This window comes from Hemitrygon akajei, chromosome 10, assembly GCF_048418815.1.
Source record: "Hemitrygon akajei chromosome 10, sHemAka1.3, whole genome shotgun sequence".
Lineage (NCBI taxonomy): Eukaryota > Metazoa > Chordata > Chondrichthyes > Myliobatiformes > Dasyatidae > Hemitrygon > Hemitrygon akajei.
The window spans coordinates 120643081-120667173 of NC_133133.1; the positions used below are offsets into that span (position 1 = coordinate 120643081).

At 43.5% G+C, this 24093-nt stretch overlaps 1 protein-coding gene across 1 annotated transcript; it reads right to left on the bottom strand.

Moving 5' to 3' along the window:
• Window positions 1-837: 837 nt before the first annotated feature.
• Window positions 838-22703, bottom strand: LOC140734625 (podocan-like protein 1). The gene is made up of 4 exons (XM_073058852.1): window positions 22618-22703; window positions 18301-18372; window positions 10296-11112; window positions 838-3267 (listed from the first exon to the last, which is right to left on the bottom strand). The coding sequence occupies exons 1-4, from the start codon at window positions 22637-22639 to the stop codon at window positions 2181-2183; spliced, it is 1998 nt and encodes a 665-aa protein (XP_072914953.1). The 5' UTR covers window positions 22640-22703; the 3' UTR covers window positions 838-2180.
• Window positions 22704-24093: the final 1390 nt, after the last annotated feature.

The following is a 24093-nucleotide window of genomic DNA, read 5'->3' on the forward strand; positions in this document are numbered from 1 at the left end:
GCCTTAAATGGGTCCAGACAAGGACAATGGTCTTAAATGGGTCTAGACAAGGACAATAGCCTTAAATGGGTCCAGACAAGGACCATAGCTTTAAATGGGTCCAGACAATGAAATTGGCCTTAAATGGGTCCAGACAAAGACAATATTCTTAAATGGGTCTAGACAAGGACAATAGCCTTAAATGGGTCCAGACAAGGACAATAGCCTTAAATGGGTCCAGACAAGGACCATAGCTTTAAATGGGTCCAGACAAGGACAATAGCCTTAAATGGGTCCAGACAAGGACCATAGCTTTAAATGGGTCCAGACAATGAAATTGGCCTTAAATGGGTCCAGACAAAGACAATATTCTTAAATGGGTCTAGACAAGGACAATGGCCTTAAGTGGGTCTAGACAAGGATAATTGCCTTAAATGGGTCCAGACAAAGACAATGTTCTTAAATGGGTCCAGAAAAGGATAATGGCTTTAAATGGGTCCAGTCATGGATAATAGCCTTAAATTAGTCTAGACAAGGACCATGGCCTTAAATGGGTCCAGATAATGAAATTAGCCTTAAATGGTTCCAGACAAGGACAATGGCCTTAAATGGGCCCAGACAAGGCCAATGGTCTTAAATGGGTCTAGACAAGTACAATGGCCTTGTCTGGACCCATTTAAAGGCTATTTTAATTCAATGTGTGTTATAAACAAAGCGGATGAGCTTAGAGCTTGGATCATTACTTGGAGTTATGATGTCCAGACAAGGACAATGGCCTTAAATGGGCCCAGACAAGGACAATGGCTTTAAAAGGGTCCAGATATGAACAATAGCCTTAAATGAGTCCAGACAGGGCAATGGCCTTAAATGGGTTCGAAGAAATGCTTTAAATGGGTCCAATCAAAGAGAATGGCTTTAAAAGGGTCCAGACATGGACAATAGCCTTAAATGGGTTCAGACAAGCAAAATGGCCTTAAATGGTGCAGACAAGAACAATAGCCTTGAATGGGCTCAGACAGGACAATGGCTTTATATGGGTCCAGACATGGACAAAGTCCTTAAGTGGGTCCAGACATGGATAATAACTTTCAATGCATCCAAACCTGAACAATGTTCTTTAGTAGGTTCTGACAGGTACAATGGCTTTATATGGGTTCATTCATAGTTAATGGCCTGAAATGGGTCCAGACATGGACAATGGCCTTAAATTGGGTTAAAAGAAATGCTTTAAATGGGTCCAGACATAGATAATGTATTTTTTTATTCATGAATTGCAGTGAAAAATCTTCCAACCAATGAGAGCATAACCACTCAGTACTGGGTGGAACTGCTTTCAAGGAAGAATTCCTAATTTAATATCATACATTTTTTTATTTGCTCAATTTGTCTTCTTCTTTTGCACATTGATTGCTTGCTTGTCAGTCTTTGTTTATATATAACTATATTTTAAAAACCTGCTCCTTTTATAAATTTTGCTGTGAAGGCCTGCATGGAAATGTACCTCAGTGTAGTTATGGTAACAAATCTGGAATAGTCTACCGACTGAGATACGCCACGCTAGTACTGTGGAAATTTTTTAAGAACTTCTAAAAACTTATTTTTTGAAATTTGGCCTATTTATAGGATTACTTAATGCCAGTTTTTGTTATTACATTTATATAATTTGGTACTTTTGATTATATTTTATTCTATATATAAAGTTCAAATTTTCGAAGTAAATTCTAATTTCTAAATAAATTTATTATCAAAGTACACATATATATAATGTTTTTCTTTATTTCAGATTTTTAATTTTGTCTCATATTTTTATGACCATATTTATCTTTACAATCTATGTAAAGCACTTTGAGCCTGCATCTTAATTCATGAAAGGTGCTATATGAATGAAGTTATTATTTACATACTTTGATGATAATTTTACCTTGAACTTTGAACTTTAAACATATGTGTTTGCCAAGGAGGAGTATTCACGAATGGGATCTCTCTTGGACTGAATATAAAGTAATAAATTCAGCATCAAAGATCATAGAACATTAGAGCACAGGCCCTTCAGCACATGATGTTATGCTGGCTTTTTACCTACACTGGGATCAATTCAACCCTTCTGTCCGACATAGATAGAACATAAAACGTTACAAGATCCAGATGGGATTGTTGGGAAGTTAGTAGGTCTATCCTCCGGGTTCATTTTGGTTTGGTGTTCACTCAAAGTAAATCACTTGGTAGCCCCGAAGGCACTTCAAGGCCTGGGCGTCTATCTGCCAGGGTTTCAGGTGATTTTTCTCAAGGCGCACAAGTACCAGATGGCTCTTTGCCCACTCACGGCCGCAGAGTGCATCTCTAGGGAGGTAGGTAATGCGATTGTTGTGCAGGTAAAGATACAGCAGCGTTAACGGCAGCTGCCGAGGTACCTGGATCAGAAGGTTGTGGCTCAGGTCCAGGTGCCGTAGCCGTGGCAAGCTCCGAAAAGCCCCAGAAGCCACTAGGGAAATCTGGTTACGTGCCAGGTAGACCTCCTCCAAGTATGACATGTTGCTGAAGGTATCCTTCCTTATGGAGGTGATACGGTTGTCTTGAAGAATAAGCTTCTTCAGTGAATGAGGAAGACTCTTTGGGACAACAGTGAGGACATTTTTGCCAAGGTCTAAATATTGAAGTTTGTTCAGATGTTGGAAGACTCTTTCACCTATGCCTTTATTACGAAGCTGGTTGTCATGCAGGTTGAGATATATCAGTGCAGAAGAGTTGCTAACTATGTTATTTGGGATTTTCTGAATCTGATTTCCTTCCAAATACAACTCTCGGAGATTTGTGCTGAAGTTGATGGGCACTTCAGTCAACTGGTTGTGGTCCATCTTAACAACGAGAATGTTCTGCATTGGGCTGAATGCTCCTGGAGCGATGGAGTCATCCCTTAAGTTATTGTGATTGAGGCTGACTGTTCGGAGATTCTCACAGGTTGCCCAAACTTGAGTCGGAATGCTGCTGATGTTGTTGGAATTGAGTGTCAGCTCCTCCAAGGTCAGAGGCAAGTCAGTGGGAACACGGGAGAGTCTGTTCTGGTCCAGGTATAAATGAGCCAACTTGGGCATGCCTTTCAGAGAGCCCTCTATCCCAGCGTCTGTCAGCCTGTTGTTGTTGAGCACTAGAAACTCTAACAACATGTACTCACTCAGTAAGTCCAAAGGGATCAAATCAATCTGGTTGTTCATTAAGAAGAGATTTCTGGTGCTCAAAGGAATTCCATATGGGAATTGCTTGAGTCCTTTATCTGAGCACTGTACAACCCTGTACCAATGAGAGAAATAATAATGTAAAGGTATTTTTCCTAATCTTCATAATACTTCTCACAGCTTTTTACACTCACATAAAGTCATACAGCCCTTCGGCCCATCAAGTCCATTCTGGCATCAATCTACATTAATCCCATTTTATTCTCCCCACATCCCCATCAATTACCCCCAGGTTCTACCACTCACCAAACACTAGGGGTAATTTACAGAGGGCAATTAACCTACCAGCCTGGGAGGTGAAAGGAATCCTGAGCACCCAGGGAAAACACACATGCTCACAGAGCGCATGCAAATTTCTCATAGGATTTGTGAATGAAGCTAGGTCTCCAGCACTGTTAGATCTGTTGGAGTTTTTGGAGGCTGCAGCTCGCTGAGGGAGAGTGTGCTGGATCTAGACCTTCAGTGAATCTTTGATAATGTACCACAAAGAAAAATATTAAACAAAACTAGAGTTGCAGAATTAATGGCAATGTAGCGATGTATTGTTTATTATTGTCACATGTGCTGGGATACAATGAAAAGCTTGTCTTGCAGACTGTTCATACAGATCAAAATTACACAGTGCATTGAGCTAGAACAAGATAAAACAACACCAGGAGGCAATTTAAAGTGGAACAGCAGCTGAGAGCTACACTGCAGGTAAACAATAATGTTTAAGGTAGATTGTGGGGTCAAGAGTTCATCTTATCATACTTCTCATCATCGTTATGTGCCACGTTGTATTGACATGAACAATCATGGCTTTTCCATGACCGTGATTGCTCTTGGCAAATTTTTCTGCAGAAGTGGTTTGCCATTGCCTTCCTCTGGGCAGTGTCTTTACAAGACGGGTGACCCCAGCCATTATCAATAATCTTCAGAGACTGGCTGCCTGGCGTCAGTGGTCACATAACCAGGACTAGTGATATGTACCCGCTGCTCATACGACCGTCCACCACCTGCTCCTGTGGTTTCACATGACCATGATCAGGGAGGGGGGAGGGGGGGTTAAACAGGTGACACACCACCCTGCCCAGGCTGACCTGCTAGCAGAGGGAAGGACTTTGATAGAGATGCATCTCCACCCTGCCACCCACTTCTACTAGGAAACCACTTATAGTCTTATTACAGAATGGTATAAGCCATCCTTGAGCCTGGCGGTATGTGTCTTCAGTCTTGTTCAATGGGAGCACCCACGAGAAATACAGTCAGTCACAGGGACAATGTGCAAACTCCACACAGACAGTACCAGAGCTCAGAATTCAATCCAGGTCTCTGGTGATGTGAGATGGCAACCACCAAGCGCAGCATTGCTCTGTCTTTCCGAGAACGCCTCTGCACAGACTGGTAGAAATGCAGAAGTCTGTTCCATCAATGTCATTAATATCATTAACAACTGGTTTTAGAGGTTACACTGGCTTGGGGGCGGAGTACATAAATAGACCACTGATGATCATTGAACTTTGGACCATGGTCAAGAAACTAAACGTCTTATTCCTATTCCTGTATGTACTTATCCCAATTGGATTTTATAGAATTTGGGAATAGGAATTGAATATCAATAGGATCTAGGAATACTGATCCATATTCCCTTGAAAGTTGTGTCACAGGTATATTGGGTCATAAGAGAGCTTTTGGCCTATTGACCTTCATAAATCAAAGTAGAGGAGTTGGGATGTTATGCTGAACTTGTTTAAGACATTGGTGAGACTAAACTTGGAGCATTGTGTTCAGTTCTGGTCACCTACCTACAGGAAAGATATCAATGAGATTTAAAGAGAAAATTGTTGCTGGGCTGTGAAGACTGAAGGTACAGCGATTGGTTGAACAGGTTAGGACTTTATTCCCCAGAGTGCAGGAGAGCGAGGAGAGATCTTACAGAGATATACAAATCTATGAAGTGTATAAATAGGCTGAATCCATGCAGGTTTTGTCCCCTCAGTTGGGTGAGACTAGAACTAGAGGTCATTGGTTAAGGGTGAAAGGTGAAATGTTTAAGGGGAACATAAGGGGGAACTACCTCACTCAGGTGGCAGTGTGAGTGTGGAGTGAGCTGTCAGTGTAAGTAATCAATATGGATTTAATTGTAGTATTTAAGAGAAGTTAGGATAGGTACATAGATGAGAAAGGTATGGAGGGCTATGGTTCCAGTGCAGGTAATTGGGACTAGGGAGAAAACCAGATGGACGAGGTGGGCCAAGGGCCTATTTCTGTGAAGTGCTATATTACTCTATCAAGGAAGACAAGCAGTGAATCTCTTCTCCGGGAACATTGTGCGTCATTGGAATTCCCAACATGGAGAAGTGTGGATCTAAACTCTTTGACTCTATTCAGAGCCACAGTAGTTTCATTTCGGAATTCTAGGAAATCACTAGGGATATAGAACTAAAACCCTGGAGCAGACTAGCTTTGATCTCTTTTGAACGGTGGAACGAGCCTGGGGGACCTAAAGGAAGATTCCTCCTCTAATCTCCATGTCTCACGCACATTCGGTTGACTGAGATGAGCGATGAGAATGCAAGCCTGCTTGCATTTACCCTATCTATACCTCTCATAATCCTGTATCAAATCTCCCCTCATTCCCCTGCACTCAAGAGAATAAAGTCCAAATAATTCTCCTGTGAAACTCTGGCTTAGCTTCTAAATAGCAGCGTCCATATCCTGAGTTATTGCCCCAAGTTCAATGCCCTTCAGTGTGAGAGAACTTCCCCTTGTATCAAAGCAACTTAGAAAGAAAGCCTTTCATTTCAATCCTGGCACCTACAAAGACTTCGCAATCCACCTCATTCTGATTGTGTTCATCTGAGCTGCACTTTCTCTGTAGCTGTTACACTTTATTTTGCATTCTGTTACTGTTTTACCTTGTCCTACCTCAATGCAATGTGTAATGATTTGATTTGATTGGGTGGCACGGTGATGTAGTAATTAGCATAACGTTTTACGGTGTGAGTCCTTGCCCTGACTGCTTCGGTTTCCTCAAGGTCCTCTAGTTTCCTCCCTCATTCCAAAACCGTACGGGTTAGGGTTAATGAGTTCTCACATTGGAGACGAACATGTGGCGACACTTGTGGACTGCCCCCAGCACAACCTTTGTTGATCTGATTTGACGCAAAAGATGCGTTACGCTGTCTGTTTCGGTGCTTCAATGTACATGTGACAAATAAAGCTAATCTTCATCTTTGATCTTTTAAACTTAAGGAAGCAGTTAACAAGCAATGATGTAAACACGAGAAAACAAATTGTAGGGGGAAATAAAATCTGCCACTTTGCAGCAGAAAGCACAAGGTACTGATTGGTGAACGATCACATGGGAAAGTCCTGATTAACACATGCAAAATGCTGGAGAAACCTGCCAGCCTTTACTTCTCCCCTTCCCACACCTTCTTATTCTGGCTTCTGTCCTTTTACTTTCCAGTCCTGATGAAGGGTCTCAGCCTGAAACGGCGACTATTTATTCCCCACCATAGATGCAGCCTGGCCTGCTGAGTTCCTCCAGCATTTTGTGTGTGTTACTCTGGATTTCCAGCATCTGCAGAAACTCTTGTGTTTGACAGATCCTGATGTTGTGATAGAACCAGGGCTCTCTTTAGTCCAACCAGTGATGAAATGGTTAATGTTTGAATGACGAACCACAACACCATTTGCTTACATTTGGAGATCATGAGCAATCAGCCACATTGATATTACTCAGACGGCATTGGACTGCCTTGAGGAACAGAGTTCCTGTTATTAAAGGGCTCCCCTGCAGCTGACAGAGAGACCCTTGTGAACTGCTGGGTGCAATGGACACAACTTGTGTCCCGGTTATAAACGTCATCTTCAGCCAATGTGAGGGAAAAAGAGCACAGACCCATCCTCTCCCATAGAGCAGCAAAAGAGCAGGGCCTGGTCACTGCGGAAGCAGAGAACACGAGTGGCCGAGAGGACATTCTGAATCATGGCTGGGATGGCTTGTAGGAAAATAGCAAGACAAATCCAACCGCCTGATTCACCAGACACGAGTTGGCATGGCCGGCACAGGCTGATTTATTATTCACGTCTCCAAGTGTGGTGAGGTCATGTGAGGTTTCTGCGATATTTTCCAGTGTAGTTTCCTTAAGCCCTGTTCACTCTCTGCGTCAGCTGCAGAGAGGGAGGGAGAGTGGGGATGTGGGAGCGGGAATACGGTGTTGAAAACGGATGGGTTTCAGAATTGAATAGGTAAGAAAATGCAGAAAGAATATAGTGTACGGAAGTATATGGCATTACACTCTGGTAGAAAGAAAAAAGACAGACTATTTTCTAAATGGGGAGAAAATTCAGAAATCTGAGGTGCAAACAGGGGGATTCCTTCAGCCCATCTAGTCCATGCCAAAACCTTCTACACTGTCTATACTTATTAGCCCACTATGTTGTGTCGACCTTTTAGCCTACTCCACAATCAATTTAACTATTCCCTCCTACATAGCCCTCCATTTTTCTATCATCCATGTGCCTGTCTAAGAGTCTTTTAAATGTTCCTAATGTATCTGCCTCTACGCCCACCATTGGTAGTGTGTTCCACACACCTACAACTCGGTTCAAAAAAACTATGCTGACAACCCCCCGCCCCCCATACTTTCCTTGAAATTATCCCATCTGGTGTTAGCCATTTTCACCGTGGGGAGGAAGGTGCTGGCTGTCCACTCTATCAATGCCTCTTACGGCCTTTACGCTTCTATCAAGTCATCTCTCATCCTGCTTCACTCTGAAGTGAAAAATCCTGGCTCGCTCAACCATTCCTCATAAGACAGGCAGCATCCTGGTAAATCTCCTCTGCACCATCTCTAAATCCTCCACATCCTTCCTATAATGAGAAGACCAGAACTGAGCACAATACTCCAACTGTGGACTAACCAGGGCTTTATAGAGCTGTAGTGACCCTTGAACTCAATCACATGACTAACGATCGCTAACAAACCATACGCCTTTCTAATCACTCTGTTCGCATTGTGTAGCAGCTTTGATGGATGTTTACCTCAAGATTGCTCTGTCCTCTCCACTGCTAAGAATCCTGCCAGTAACCCTTCAAGTTCAGATGATGACAGAATTGGGAGAAATGTGATATACACAATGGGATTCACCCTGAAAATGTCTCCTCAGCGGACCATTTTTCATGCTCTTAATGCACGGAAATTTGCAAGGCCTACTCTAATTTACAAATGTTTAAAATATTCACATGATATTTCTTCAGTGGTATTTATTTTGAAGGACTGACCCAGTGGACAAATCCTCAACATGTTGATTGGGAGATGATTTGGCCTGTCATATCTATGCTAGCTACACAAACATCCAATTATTCACGGTCATAGAACACTACAGCACAAAAACAGGCCTTTTGGCCCATCTAGACTATGCTGCCAAGTCTCACAGACTTGCATCCGGAATATAACCCTCCATACTCATCCCATCCATGTACCTATACAAATTTCTCTTTTGAAATAGAGCCGACATCCACCACTTCTGCTGGCATTCCACACTCTCACCATGCTCTGAGTGAAGAAGTTTCCCCTCATGTTCCCCCTTAGACATTTCACCTTTCACCCTTAACCCATGACCTCTAGTGTCCAGTCTCATCCAACTTCAGCTGTTTACATTTACCGTATCTGTACACATCATAATTTTGTGTATCTTCATCAAATCTCCCTCATTCTCCTACATTCTAGGGAATGAAGTTCTAATCTATTCATCCTTTCCCTATACCTCAGATCATCAGATCCCAGTCACAACCTTGTAAATTTTCTCCACACTCTTTCAATCTTATTGAAATCTTTCCATCTAATAGAACTTTAACATAACATCCCAACTCTTGTACTCAGTACTTTGATTTATGAAGGCTAAGTAGCAAAAGCTCACTATCTACCTGTGTCTCTAATTTCAAGGAATTATGGATCTGTATTCCCTGTATTCCAACTCTCTGCTCCATTCTCACTGTCCTTCAATTTGCCCAGCATCCAGTACCATTCTGGAAAATATCAGCAGGTTCCAGAATGGGGCAATTCACAAGTTAAGAAGACCTGCTTCCTCATGAGACTGAGGGAATTTGGCACGTTCCCCAAGGACCCTCACCGATTGTTATCGATGCGTTATAGGAAGCAGTCCGTCCGCATGCATCACAGTTTGATCCAGCAACTCTTCTACCCAAGACTGTAAGAAAGTGCACTGAGTTGTGAATGCAGCCTAGCCTTCTCTCCATTAACTCTATCTACACTTCCCACTGCTTCAGGAATGCAGCCAAGAAATCCAAGAACACCTCCCACCCTGGTTATTCTCCCTCTTCCCTTCCACCAGGCAGGTGATGCAAGAAGAACACATACCACCAGGCTCAAGGACAGCTTCTATCCCACTCTTATACAACTCTTGGACAGACTTCTTATACACTAAAGATGAACTCTTCATCTCTCAATCCACCTTGTTGTAGTCCTTGCACTTATCTATCCTCCTGCACTTCAGTTTCTCTGTAAATCGTAATGTCACAATCTACCTCGTTATGATCTTACTGTCCATCTGCACCGAACTTCCTCTGCAGCTGCTACACTTCATTCTGCACTCTGTCATTGTTTTACCTTATTCTGCCTCATAATGATCTGAAGCGTACGTCCAGCAGGCAAGACAAGCATTTCACTCTAAGGCCATAAGACATAGGAGCAGAATTAGGCCATTCTGCCCACCAAGACTATTCCGCTGTTCAACCATGGCTGTTTCAGTATTCCTCTCGACCCCTTTCTCCACTATACTTTGGTACTTCTCACAATATTAAAACAATTTCAATAACTGTAGCAATATTCTGCATTTTGTTTTGTTTTCCGTTTGTACGACCTCAATGTACCTACATATGGAATAGCCTGTCTGGATAGCAGGCAAACCAAAAGCTTTTCATTATATCTTGGTATTTATGACAATACTAGACCAACTAACAATTAAGCATCCTCCTCAATGCACACTTTAGTTGCACCCGGATCGATCACATTAAGATTATATCTGGATATTTATGACTGAAAGGCTATCGTACAGGACAAACCATACCTTCCATAGCACGTGCACTGTGGGGGACAGTAATAGTCTTCAAAGTAGGGGAACGCTGTTGGCTTCGCCTTTCTTTTTAATGGTTTATTTTTCTGTGGCTTCTTTTCCCTTTTCGTCTGATCTACCTTCCCAAGGACATGGGGCTTTGCCTTCAGCTTGGCAGGTGGCAGTTTCTGACGTTTTTTGGGAGGTTTGGTGAGCTTGTGATATTTTGGATGATTTGCGGTGACCTTTGTGACCCTCTTTGCTCCTGGCCGTCTCCAGTGGATGCTGATGGGGTCGCTTCCCGATCGTTTAGGAGCTGAGAGTCTGGGAGGGTTCCTCCTTGCTGGTTTAGCTGTTGTATTCCTTCCCAATTGGACACGTGTTGGCACGTTTTTGGAAATCTGGCTGAGGGAATAGTTCAGAGTTGGATGGCGAGCTTGTATTAGACTAGTGTTCACAACCAGGTTTGCAGCTAGATTGACTTCTATTTTATCAGGATCCTGGGTGGTACCAGCTCTCTCTTGTAAAGGAAACATCTGGCTGCCAGTCTGCCCAGCTTTATGGAGCAAACTGGTAGGCACAGTGGTACAGATGGGATTTGACAAATTCAGGCTTTGTGCTACTGGTGCATGAGGGAAAGGTTTGTTGTCACTTGTAGCAGATGCCTCGTTGGTGACCCCAAACTTATTGTTGCCGAGGGCAACAATAAGTGTCAAATCTCCGGACGCTCGGAGTCCTCTGCCTTTCTGAGGCCTAGTCATCTTTGGTGCAGCCTGCGTTGACAGCAGAAGGGTCTGTGAGATCTGTAGCTCAGCCTGCCTGCCCTCCATGGCTGTGGGAGAGAAAGAAGCACAACATCAACAGTGGGAATAATTCTCAAGGATTAACAGGATCAAGGATCAACTTCATTCACCTAATATGTTTGTATGCACGAGGAATTTGCTGTGGTGCGTTGGTGTGAGATGAAACAAAAAAGTAACAACATTTGAAAACTGTAAAAAGTAAATAATTGCATAAAATTATTTTATAAGCATTGATATAAATAAAATATCTATAAATTCATAAATACCAACATGTATTTACCATGTAAATACCATTATAAAAAGTGTTTTAAAGTTTTTATAGTGTAGTGACTAAGGTAATAGATAGGGGGTGGGCGGGGGAAACTAGAATGGTTGATCAGATTAATGAGTCCTGATGAAAGATCTCGGCCTGAAATGTTAACTGTTTATTCTTGTCTACAGATGCTGCCTGGCCTGCTGAGTTCCCCCAGCATTTTGTGTGTGTTGCCTTGAAAAGATTAACTGCCTGGGGGCAGAAGGTAGTAAGATAGTGTGATATTTTTTGTTTGGTTTTAATAGCCCTATAGCACTTTCCAGAGGAAGCTTTTGACAAAGTGCAGTTTCCAGGGTGGGTAGAGTTCACAATGACTATTTCTGCCTGTTTCTTTGTCCTGGGCGTACAAGTCCAGCAGTGATGGTAGCCTGCAGCCAGTGCCCTTTCCTGCTGTCCTGACAGTTTCATACAATGTGAGAGGATAATGCATTAAACCAGACAGTAATGGCAGCAGTGAGGGTGCTATCATAGTGGCAGTGTCTCCTGGGCAAGATGGAACTCCTGAAGGTCAGCATTTAAAGCACTGTTTCCCAGGTACAGTAGCTTGTGAATTAGCATTGGCTTGGACAGGGTTTAATGACCATCCCAGAGTGCCCCATGAACTGAATGGCTGGTGGGTCATTTCGCAGGGCAAGAAAGGGTTAACCACTATATCTGATTTAGAGTCAAAGTCAATGTAAATTTACTATCAAGGTACATAAACATATGCTACCATGTAGATTCATTTTCTTCCAGGCAGTTACAGGAAAATAAAGAAATATAATGGAATTGATGAAAAACTATATAAACAAAGTGACGAGCAATGTGCAATGGTAGACAGATTATGCAAGTGAAAAGTAATACTGAGAACATGAGTTTTCAAGAGTCCTTGGAAGTGAGTCTGTAGACTGTGGAATCAGTTTCAGAGTTGTGGTGAGTGAAATGATCCACACTGGTTCAGGAACCTGATGGTTGTAGAGTAATGACTATCCCTGAGGCCAGTAATGCGGGACCTAAGGCTTCAGTGTGCCAAAGATGTGATCAAAATTACAATCAACAACCCTGTGTACAACAAAGGCAAGTTCAAAGAGGTCAGAACTCCCAGTCACAGTAAAAGTACTGTACCCAGACCAGAACCACCCCGTAATTTAGGTCTGAAAATAAGACCTTTTGTGTTTGATTGGCTGAGCTGTAATTGAGATGTATAAGTTCACGAAAGGTCATGTGGTCGAGGAGTACTGATCTCCTTAAGCTCCACACTGCCAGGTTCAGCAGTAGCTGCTTTCGTACAACTGTCAAGTCTTGAACTGACCTACATAATCCCAACCCTCCCTCAGCAGCGGAACACTACCTCTTGCACTACCATGGTCTTGAATTAAATTGACTTTATTTCTTACATCCTTCACATACATAAGGAGTAAAAATCTTTGTCTCCATCTATATGTGCAAAGTGCAGTTTATAGTAATTTGTAATAAATAGTATGTACAACAGGTTCATACAGAGAGGAGAGAGGAGAGGGGAGAGTACCCTGGACGATGTATGCTAACGTTAAGGATGCTTACAGCTCCTCTCCCCTCCCCCCACTGGGAAGGTCAGATCACAACCTGGTGCATCTCAAACCCTGCTATGTGCCTCTGGTGAAGAGTAAACCTGCAACCTCCAGGTCAGTGAGGAAATGGTCGTGGGAGGCTTATCAGGCACTCCAGGATTGTTTTGAGGCGACAGACTGGCAGGCACTCTGTGAGCCACATGGAGAGGACATTGATGGGCTCACAGAGTGCATCACTGGTTACATCAACTTCTGTGTGGACTGTCCTTTGTTATTCAAATAACAAGCCATGGGTAACAAAGGACATTAAGGACATCCTGAACGCTAAAAAGAGGGCGTTTAGAGATGGAAATAGGGAGGAGCTGAGGGCAATACAGAGGGACCTGAAAGCCAAGATCAGGGAGGCTAAAGACAGGTATAGGAGGAAGCTTGAGTGGAAACTCCAGCAGAACAACATGAGAGAGGTCTGGAGTGGGATAAGGACCATCACTGGGTTCCGGCAAACCAGCAACAGAGGAGCTGAAGGCAGTGTGGACAGGGCCAATGAACTTAACTTGTTCTTCAACAGATTTGACACTGTGGCCGCTGCCCATCCCCCACATGATTCATGTGATTCACATGTCGGCCCCCAACCAACACATACTCCACTCTCCCCTCTACCCCTCCTCACAGCCCCCCACCCTCCTCTCGTGACTACACCCCTCCCACACCTGAAACCACCATGGTGGGCTTCACAGCTGAACAGGTGAGAAGACAGCTGAAACGTCTCCACCCAAGCAAGGCTGCAGGCCCGGATGGTGTCAGCCCCAGGGTGCTCAAAGCCTGTGCCCCCCAGCTATGTGGAGTACTTCACCATGTCTTTAACCTGAGCCTGAGTCTCCAGAGGGTTCCTGTGCTGTGGAAGACGCCCTGCCTCATTCCTGTGCCGAAGACGCCGTGCCCCAGTGGCTCCAATGACTACAGACCGGTGGCATTGACCTCCAACATCATGAAGACCCTGGAGAGACTTGTTCTAGAGCAGCTCTGCACTTAGACCCTCTCCAGTTCACCTTTCAGCCCCGACTAGGAGTTGAGGATGTCATCGTCTGCCTGCTGAACCGTGTCTATGCCCACCTGGACAAGCCGGCAAGCACTGTGAGGGTCATGTTTTTTGACTTCTCCAGTGCGTTCAACACCATCTGCCCTGCTCTGCTGGGTGAGAAGCTGACAGTGATGCAGGTGGATGCTTCATTGGTGTTATAGATTATTGATTACCTGACTGGCAGACCACAGTACATGTGTTTGCAACACTGTGTGTCAGACAGAGTGGTCAGCAGCACTGGGGCTCCACAGGGGACTGTCCTGTCTCCCTTTCTCTTCACCATCTACACCTCGGACTTCAACTACAACACAGAGTCTTGCCATCTTCAGAAGTTTTCTGATGACTCTGCCATAGTTGGATGCATCAGCAAGGGAGATGAGGCTGAGTACAGGGCTACGATGGGAAACTTTGTCACATGGTGTGAGCATAATCATCTGCAGCTTAATGTGAAAAAGACTAAGGAGCTGGTGGTGGACCTGAGGAGGGCTAAGGCATCAGTGACCCCTGTTTCCATCCAAGGGGTCAGTGGGGACATGGTGGAGGATTACAAATACCTGGGGATATGAATTGACAATAAACTGGACTGGTCAAAGAACACTGAGGCTGTCTACAAGAAGGGTCAGAGCCGTCTCTATTTCCTGAGGAGACTGAGGTCCTTGAACATCTACTGGACGATGCTGAGGATGTTCTACGAGTCTGTGGTGGCCAGTGCTATCATGTTTGCTGTTGTGTGCTGGGGCAGCAGGCTGAGGGTAGCAGACACCAACAGAATCAACAAACTCATTCGTAAGGCAGGTGATATTGTGGGGGTGGAACTGGACTCTTTGACGGTGGTGTCTGAAAAGAGGATGCTGTCCAAGTTGCATGCCATTTTGGACAATGACCCCCATCCACTCCATAATGTACTGGTTAGGCACAGGAGTACATTCAGCCAGAGACTCATTCTACCGAGATGCAACACTGAGCGTCATAGGAAGTCATTCCTGCCTGTGACCATCAAACTTTACAACTCCTCCCTCAGAGTGTCAGACACCCTGAGCCAATAGGCTGGTCCTGGACTTATTTCCACTTGGCATGATTAACTTATTATTATTTAATTATTTATGGTTTTATATTGCTATATTTCTTCACTATTCTTGGTGGTGCGGCTGTAACAAAACCCAATTTCCCTCGGGATCAATAAAGTGTGTTTGTCTGTCTGTACAGTCAATGGTATGTACAACAGGACAGTCAATAGAAGTACAATCATATCAGCATGAAATAATCAGTCTGATGGCCTGGTGGAAGAAGCTGTCCCGGAGCCTGTTGGTCCTGGCTTTTATGCTGCGGTACCGTTTCCCGGATGGTAGCATCTGGAACAGTTCGTGGTTGGGGTGATTCAGGTCCCCAATGATCCTTTGGTTCTTTTTACACACCCGTCTTTGTAAATATCCTCAATAGCAGAAAGTTCACAACTAATGTCCGCACCACTCTCTGCAGAGTCCTGCGATTGAGGGAAGTACAGTTCCCATACCAGGCAGTGATGCAGCCAGTCAGGATGCTCTCAATTGTGCCCCTGTCTCTGTTGGCTTTTTGCACTAATGTCTCATAGTGCATGGTCTTTTCCTCTTTTTTTCTATAATTTATGTATAATTTCTATTCTGCATCTTATCTGAACCTACAATCCTGTGATGCTGCTGTAAGCGGGCTCTTCATTGGACCTGTACTAGAACTGGGGGACATAACCTCAAGAATCGGGGCTGATTTATTTCCTTCTCAACCCCATTCTCCTGCCTTCTCCCTGTAACCTTTGACAGCCTTACTAATCAAGACCTGTCAACCTCTACTTTAAATATACCCAATTACTTGGGTCCCACAGCTGTCTGTGGCAATGTATTCACCACCCTCTGGCTAACGAAATTCCTCCTCATCTCTGTTCTGAAGGGATCCTTGTTCTCCAAGACAGTGTCGTGTACAGATTATTAACTGTCCATGTAGTGATCCAAACCTCTGAAATGTTGCAATTGAACCCACTTCCACTGACAGCTCGTTCCACGTCTCACCACCCTTGTGTGCAGAAGTTCCCCCTCAAACATTTCACCTTTCACCCTTAACCCATGACCCCTAGTTCTATTCCTATCTGCATGCATTTACCCTATCTATACCCCTCATAATTTTGTACACCTCTATCAAATCTCTATTCATAACCTTTTCAACCTTTCCCTCAAATCCTGGCAACATCCTTGTAAATTTTCTATGTACTCTTTCAATCTGGTTGTTAACCCAAGCAAGCCATTTCATGGCATGGTTCAATGGCTGTCTAATAAATAAATTAATTTAAATTTGAATCTGAATCTGACTTGGTGGACTTGGGACTGGAGTTGGAGTTGGTTTATAATTGCCTCACGTAAAAGCTTGTCTTGCATACCAGCCATCCAGATCATGTCACTGCACAACGAGCTGAGGTAAAACAATTACAGAATGCAGAATAAAGTGATACATGCAACGAACAAATGCAGTGAAGGCAGATGATCAGGTGCAAGGTTACAACAAGGGAAAGAAAGACAAAATAATGTTAATAATAACATTATTCAAAGAGCACTTTTCATGCAGATGCTGTAATTCAAAATGCCTTACAATGGGACAAAGTGCAAGCACTGCCCAGAAGACAACGGCAATCTAACTTTGTTGAAAAATTTGCCAAGAACAATCGTGGCCCTGGAAAGACCATGATCGCTCACGTCATACAACACAGCACAAAACGAATAACCGAAGTGCAAACACGAAAATAAAATAAAAAATTTAAAAAAGAATAAACATGAAAAGAAAGGGCAAAAAGATGTTAGTTAAAAGCAAGGTTAAATAAATAGGCTTGGAGCTGGTGTTTAAAAGTCTCAACTGAGTCTGCATCACTTATGGTTTTAGGTATTTCCACAATCTCCATCAGCACAGGAGCACAGCAGGGATGTGTACCAAGCCCTCTGCTCTACTCACTTTACACCTATGACTCTGAGGATAAGTACAGCTCCAACACCATGGACTGTACAAGTTTGCTCATGAAGCCACTATTGTAGCTGTATCGAAATGGTGATGAATCAGCATACAGGAGGGAGACTGAAAATTTGGTAGAGTGGTGTAATAACAACAACCTCTCACTGAATGTCAGAAAGACCAAAAAACTGATTATAGACTTCAGGAGAGGGAAAGCAGAGGCCCATGGGTCAGTATTCATTGGAGGACCAGAGGTGGAGAGGGTGAGTAACTTTAAATTCCTGGGGGTCGCTATCTCAGAGGACCTGTCCCGGACCCATCATATAAATATAATTGCCAGCACCTCTACTTCCTCAGGAGTCAGCAGATTCAGTATGTCATCAAAATCCCTGGGAAACCTCTATAAATGTGTGGTGGAAAGTGTGCTGACTGGCGGCATTGCAGCCTCGTATGGGAACACCAACGCCTTTGAGCGGAAAATGCTACAAAATGTAGTGGATTCGGCCCAGTACATCACAGGTAAAGCCCTCCCAACCATTGAGCACATCTACATGAAATGTGCTGTAGAAAAGCAGCATCCATCATCAAAGATCCTCACCACCCAGGACATACTCTTTTCTCACTGCTGCCATCAGATAGAAGTTACAGGAGCCTCAGGACCCACACCAGCAGGTTCAAGAACAGTTACTACCCTTCAACCATCAGGCTCTTGAACAAAAGGTGATAACTACACTCATTCTGTTTCTGGTGTTCCCACAATTGATGGTCTCACTTTAAGGACTCTTTATCTTATTATTTCATGCTCGTTATTTATTTATCTTGTTGTTAATTTATATCTGCATTTGCACAGTTTGTTGTCCATTGACCCTGTTTACAGTTACTGTTCTATAGAAAAATAATCTCAGGATTGTATGTGGTGACATGTATGTACTCTGATATTAAATTTTATTTGAGCTTTGAACTTTTGAACTTCTTTGAATTCCACGGTTTAAGACAGTAGTTCAAAAAAAGCTGCCAATTATCTTTTGTGGGAAATTGTTTAAAGTTAGAAGAGTTGCAGAAGAAGACCTGAGAGCTCGAGCAGAATTATAAAACTATAACCATCCCATCATGATGTCAAGAGCCCATCTTAACATTCCAGAGACCATTTGAATTCTCACAGCAGTGGGCTAGATGCTGCCCCTGAGCCTAGCGGTACTTCCTTTCAGACTCTTCTATCTTCTGCTCAGTTGGAGAGGGGAGGACAGAGAACGTCCAGGGTGGGTGGTGCTGGTGTGTGTGATGGTGAACGGAAGCAGGAGATTACACTCTGCCCAGTACTCACCGTTCCGCAGATCGGTAGCTGAGCGTCCGAGTAGCAGGATCACCACCATCAAAGTCTGCACCAAAATCTTCCCTTGGTCGTTCATTTGGATGCACAGGGAAACACGCAGAGAATTACACAGGTGAATGTTGAACAGTACAGCATAGGAACAGTCCACCATCTCTATGCCAGCCATGATGCCAATCTTAACCAGTCCTATCGCCCTGCACATTCTATGCCCCTCTCTGCCCTGCTTGTCCTTGTCCTTGTGTCTGCATAAATACCTCTTTGAAATTCCTATCATATTAAATATTAGCTTTATTTGTCACAAGTACATCAAGACATAGAAACATACAGTGAAATGTGTTGTTTGCATCAACAAGTAACACAGTCTGAGGATGTGCTGGGGGCAGCCCATGAACGTCACCATGCTTCCGGTGCCAACAGAGCGTGCCCACGACTCGCTAACCCTAACCCGTATCTCTTTGGGATGTGGGAGGAAACAGAGTCGCCCAGAGGGAACCCAAGTGGTCACAGGGAGAACATAAAAACTCCTCACAGACAGCAGTGGGAATTATACCCTGATCACTGGTGCTGTAATCACAAGTGCAAAAACATAAAAATCATTAAATTACAAAAATAAAGAAATTTTGTAAAATAACAGGAATGAGAGAGTAGTGTTTGTAAACCATTCATAAATGAGACACTTTGCAAAGTCTGATCACCTGGCTGTACTTCTACTCCCTGAGTACAGACAGAGACTGAAGACTGCAGCACCAGTAGTGAGGACCAAGAAGGTTTGGACAAGGGAAACACAGGAGCACCTACAGGACTGCTTTGAATCAATGGACTGGACTGTATTCAGAGAGTCATCTTCGAATCGGGATGAGTATGCTGCAGTTGTTACTGACTTCACTAAAACCTGTGCGGTCACAAGGACATACTGTACACTCCCAATCCAAAAGTCATGGATGAACCAGGAAGTTTATAGTCTGCTGAGGGCTAGATCTGTGGCATTTAAGTCTGGCAACACAGGTCTGTACCAAGAAAACCAGGTATGACGTGGATGGCTATTTCAAGAGCTAAGGAGCAGTTCTGAGTGAGGTTGGAGGCGACATCGGATGCACGTCAACTCTGGCAGGGTTTGCAGGTTCCCACTTCCTACAAAGGGAAACCCAATAACATGAATGGCAGTGATGCTTCACTCCCAGATGAGCTCAACGCCTTTTATGCTCACTGTGAAAGGGAGAATAAAACCACAACTATGAGGATCCTTGTGGCATCCAGTGACCCTGTGATCTCTGTCTGAGGCCGACATCAGGGTGTCTTTCAAGAGGGTGAACTGTCGCTACATGGCAGGCCCCGATGGAGTACCTGTTAAGGCCCTGAAAACCTGCCCCAACCAAATGGCGGGGGCATTCAACGACATCTTTAATCTCTCACTGCTACGGTCAGAAGTTCCCACCTGCTTCAAAGGGGCAACAATTATACCAGTGCCCAAGAAGAGCAGAGTGAGCTGCCTTAATGACTATTGCCCAGTACCACTCACATCTACGGTGATGGAATGCTTTGAGAGGTTGGTCATCAGAATCAGGTTTATTATCACCGGCATGTGTTGTGAAATTTGTTAACTTAGCAGCAGCAGTTCAATGCAATACATGATAATATAGAGGAAAAATGTAAATAAGTAAATCAGTTACAGTAAGTATAGTGTATAAATGCATATTAAATAGTTAGAATAAAAATTGTGCAAAACAGAAATAATACAAAAATGAGTGAGGTACTGTTCATGGGTTCAATGTGCATTTAGAAATCAGATGGCAGAGGGCAAGAAGCTGTTCCTGAATCACTGAGTCTGTGCCTTCAGGCTTCTGTACCTCCTTCCTGATAGTAACAATGAGATGAGGGTGTGTCCTGGGTGATGGGGGTCTTTAATAATGGATGGTCTCAGAAAGGACGTAATTTGCCTATCACCACAAAAGGTCTGTAGCAGACACGATCTCAATGGCTCTCCACACAGCCATGGATCACCCAGACAATGCAAACACCTCTGTCAGGATGCCGTTTAGTGACTATAGCTCAGCATTTAATACCATCAACCTGGGCCTCCATACCTCCCTCTGCAACTGGATCTTCAACTTCCTAACCAGAAGACCACAATCTGTGCAGATTGGAAATAACATCCCCACCTCGCTGACAATCAACATGGTGTGTGTTTAGCCCACTGCTCTACTCTCTCTACACCCATGACTATGTGGCTAGGCATAGCTCAACTGCCTTCTCTAAATTTGCTGATTGTTGGCAGAATTTCAGATGGTGACGAAAGGACATACAGGAGCAAGGTATGCCAATTAGTTGAGTAGTGTCACAGCAACAACCTGGCACTCAATGTCAGCAAGACCAAAGAGCTGATTTCTGAATGGACATTGAACTCATGAACACCAGTTCACTACTTTTTTACCTGTTTTTTTGCACAACTTATTTCAGAGTAACTTAATTACTTAATAGACTTACGGTATATACTTACTGTAATTCAGTATTTTTCTCTATATTTATTTATCATGTCAGTGATATTAAACCTGATTCTGATTCTGAAATCTAATAGTGGAAGGGTGGTACTGTAATATTGTGCTTGGCATAACACTGTAACAGTGCATGCGGCCCAGGTTCAGCTCCCACCACTGTCTGTAAGGAGTGTGTCTGCTCTCCCAGTGACAGCATGGGTTTCCTCCGGATGCTCCGGTTCCCTCACACGTAGTTAATTGGTCACACGGGTGGTGTGTTTCTGAGCTGTATCTCTAAATAAATAAACAGTAATAAGAAGGAAAGAAGCTGTTCTGAACCAGTGAGAGTGAGACTTCAGGCTCACAGTGGTAGTAACATGCAGAGGACATTTCTCAGGTGTGAGGCTCCTTAATGATAGATGCTGCCTTCTTGAGGCGTCATCTTTTGAAGGTGTTCTCGATGGTGGGAGAGTTGTGCAAGTGACAGAACTGCATGAGTCTGCTAAGCCACAATTTCCATCACTATTTACTTGATATTCGCCCCATATTTCTTTCCCTACAACCATCTAATCCGGTTAAAAACTCTGTTTTTTTTACAGTACTGTACTAGTCTTGGGCACATATGTGATATGTAGAACGAGTGCCTATGACTTCAGCACAGTACTATAGTAATTTGATGTATTGCCACAAAAAAAAACAAATTTCATGACATATGTAAGTGATGATAAACCTGATATGGGTCTCTATTGTGGACTGAGAGTGGGAAGGGAGCAGGGAGGGGGGAATCATGGTTGGGAAAAGGCAAAAGGAGAGGGGAGGGAGCAGCAATTGTTTGGAATGAAATGACCTTGCCTGTCGTCTCAGGGCTGGGTGAGTCTGCACCCACACGGCACCCACACCCAAACCCCCCACCACCACCACCCCCCCGCACCTGGCACTCCTTCTCTGCCACCTGTCTCATACCCCTCACATAGTGCCTCACCCTCACCATTCCCAATATCTTTTGTTCCTGCCAGATTTACAAGCCCGCTCTCCACTCCACGTTGACAAATACAGGAGTGTGTAAAAGTCTTAAGCTCCCCAGTTGTACATACAATATGTGCCTAAGATTTTTGCACAGTACTGTATAAGGATACAGTTGTATTGCAGGCAAATGGGATTACTGCAGAGGGTCAAAAACGTTGGACATAGAACATAGAACGTTAGACCATACAGCACAGCAAAGGCTCTTCGGTCCACAATGTTGTGCTGACCTTTAACCTACTCCTAGATGAATCTAACCCTTCCCCCTACCCCCATAGCCCTCCATTTTTCTTTCATTCACATAATATCTAAGAGTCTTTCAAATGCCTCTAAAGTATCTGTGTCTACCACCACTCCTGGCAGTGGATTCCACTCAGCCACCACTCTGTGGAAAAACCTACCACAGTCACTGTCCCCCTAATACTTTCCTCCAAACACATTAAATCATGCTCCTTCATATTAGCCATTCTCACTCTGCGAAAAAGGATTTGGCTGTCCACTTCTTGATCTATGCCCCTGATCATCTTGTACTCCTGTATCAGGTCACCTCTCATCCTACTTCACTCCAAAGAGAAAAGCCCTAGCTGGCTCAAGCTAATCTTATAAGACATGCTCTCTTCGAAGCCTGACGTGGATATATGGTGGATTGTAGTGGCTGTTTTTCTGATATCATGCACACATTCATTTTTCTAAATACTACTTAGAGCACAACTTCACATTTCAACAAAATCCTCCCCTTTCTTTCCACATTATTAGATCACACACAAGAATCATTGCAACTAATGCCTGTTCAACTTGCAAGTGTTCTTACCTTTAAAGTTCATCATCTTCATGCTATTATCTCAACACTGTATTCAGCTGTGGCTGAAACTCCCACTCATTTACCATCATGCTTCTGATCCTTTGAAGCATCCTCTTAGCCCTATATACGAGGCACAGTAGCCAGCGATCCATGTGTCCCCACACTGTGATTTTCACATGCAAATACTGATTTTGACAGTACATCTCTGAGGAGAAAGGTTACAAGAGGTCACAGAGTAACAAATATGGAGGTTCTTTTGAGCACTGCAATTTAAAAGCTGTGACATTCATTGGAACAAGTCTTCCTTTAAGAAGATCACCCTGTATCAAACTAGATTTGTTGCAAATGACACGTTTCTCTGTTTGCTTTGCTGTACATGTGACAAATAGAGTTAATCTTTTAGTCTTTTTAACTAAGTTATTACCTTTGATATTAATGCCACAGACACTAAGAATCTGATCAAATAAGGTCCAAAAGCATGGCTGTTAGGATACTAAGCTAGTTATTGACTGTCTGGCTAAACATTCCTGGGAAATGAGTTCAAATCCCACCAAAGATAATAAAGGATCTTAATCTAGTTAATTCATGAATAAAATATTGCTTCAGAGATGTTGTCCATGTATACATGAATTTTTTGTAAAATCCCATTTCATTCACTAATGTTCTTTGGGAAAGGGAATCTCCAGTCCTTACCTTGCTTAACTATTGACCAGCTTGCTTGACTCTTGACTGTCCTCTGAGATGGTCCAATGATCTTTACATTCAAGGACAATTAATGCCAGTGAGGCTCATACCCCACACATGAAAATAAATACAAAATACTCAACAGGTCAGGCAGCATCAATGGAGGGAAATTATCATAAGTACAAGAGATTCACCAGATGCTGGAAATCCAGAGCAAGACACAAAATGTTGGAGGAACTTAGCTAGTCAGACAGCATTTATAGAGGGAAATGGGCAGTTGACGTATTGGGCTGTGATATTTCATCAGGGCATGAAAAAGGGCATGTCCCTGACAATGAGGCTTCTTAATGATGGATGCTGCCTTCTTGAAGTACCATCTCCTGAAGAGGTCCTTGATGATGGGGAGGTTGGGCCCGTGATGGAACTAGCTGAGTCTACAACCCTCTGCAGCCTCTTTCAATCCTGTGCATTGGAACCTCCATACCAGACTGTGATGTAACCAGAATTCTCCCCACCATACACCTACAGAAATATGTAAGAATCTTTACTGACATACCAAATATCTTCAAGTTCCTAATGAAGTAGACCCACTGAGGTGCATCTTCACGATTGCATCAATGTGCTAGATCCTCTGAGATGCTGACACCCACAAACTTGAAGCTGCTCACACTTTCCACTGCTGAACCTTTATTGAGGACTGGTGCGTGTTCTACTAACTTCTCCTTCTTGAGGTCATTGGTCTTACTGACATTGAGTGCAATGCCATTGTTGCAACATCACTCAATTAGCTGATCTATCTCG

Excerpts from the sequence above, each read along its gene's own strand:
- LOC140734625 (XM_073058852.1), bottom strand. The coding sequence starts at position 22,639 with ATGAAGATGATGAACTTTAAAG. Across the intron at positions 18,373-22,617 it reads GAAGATGATGAACTTTAAAG|GGAAGATTTTGGTGCAGACT; the intron begins GTAAGAACACTT and ends TGAACGACCAAG. Across the intron at positions 11,113-18,300 it reads AGCTACCGATCTGCGGAACG|CCATGGAGGGCAGGCAGGCT; the intron begins GTGAGTACTGGG and ends TCTCTCCCACAG.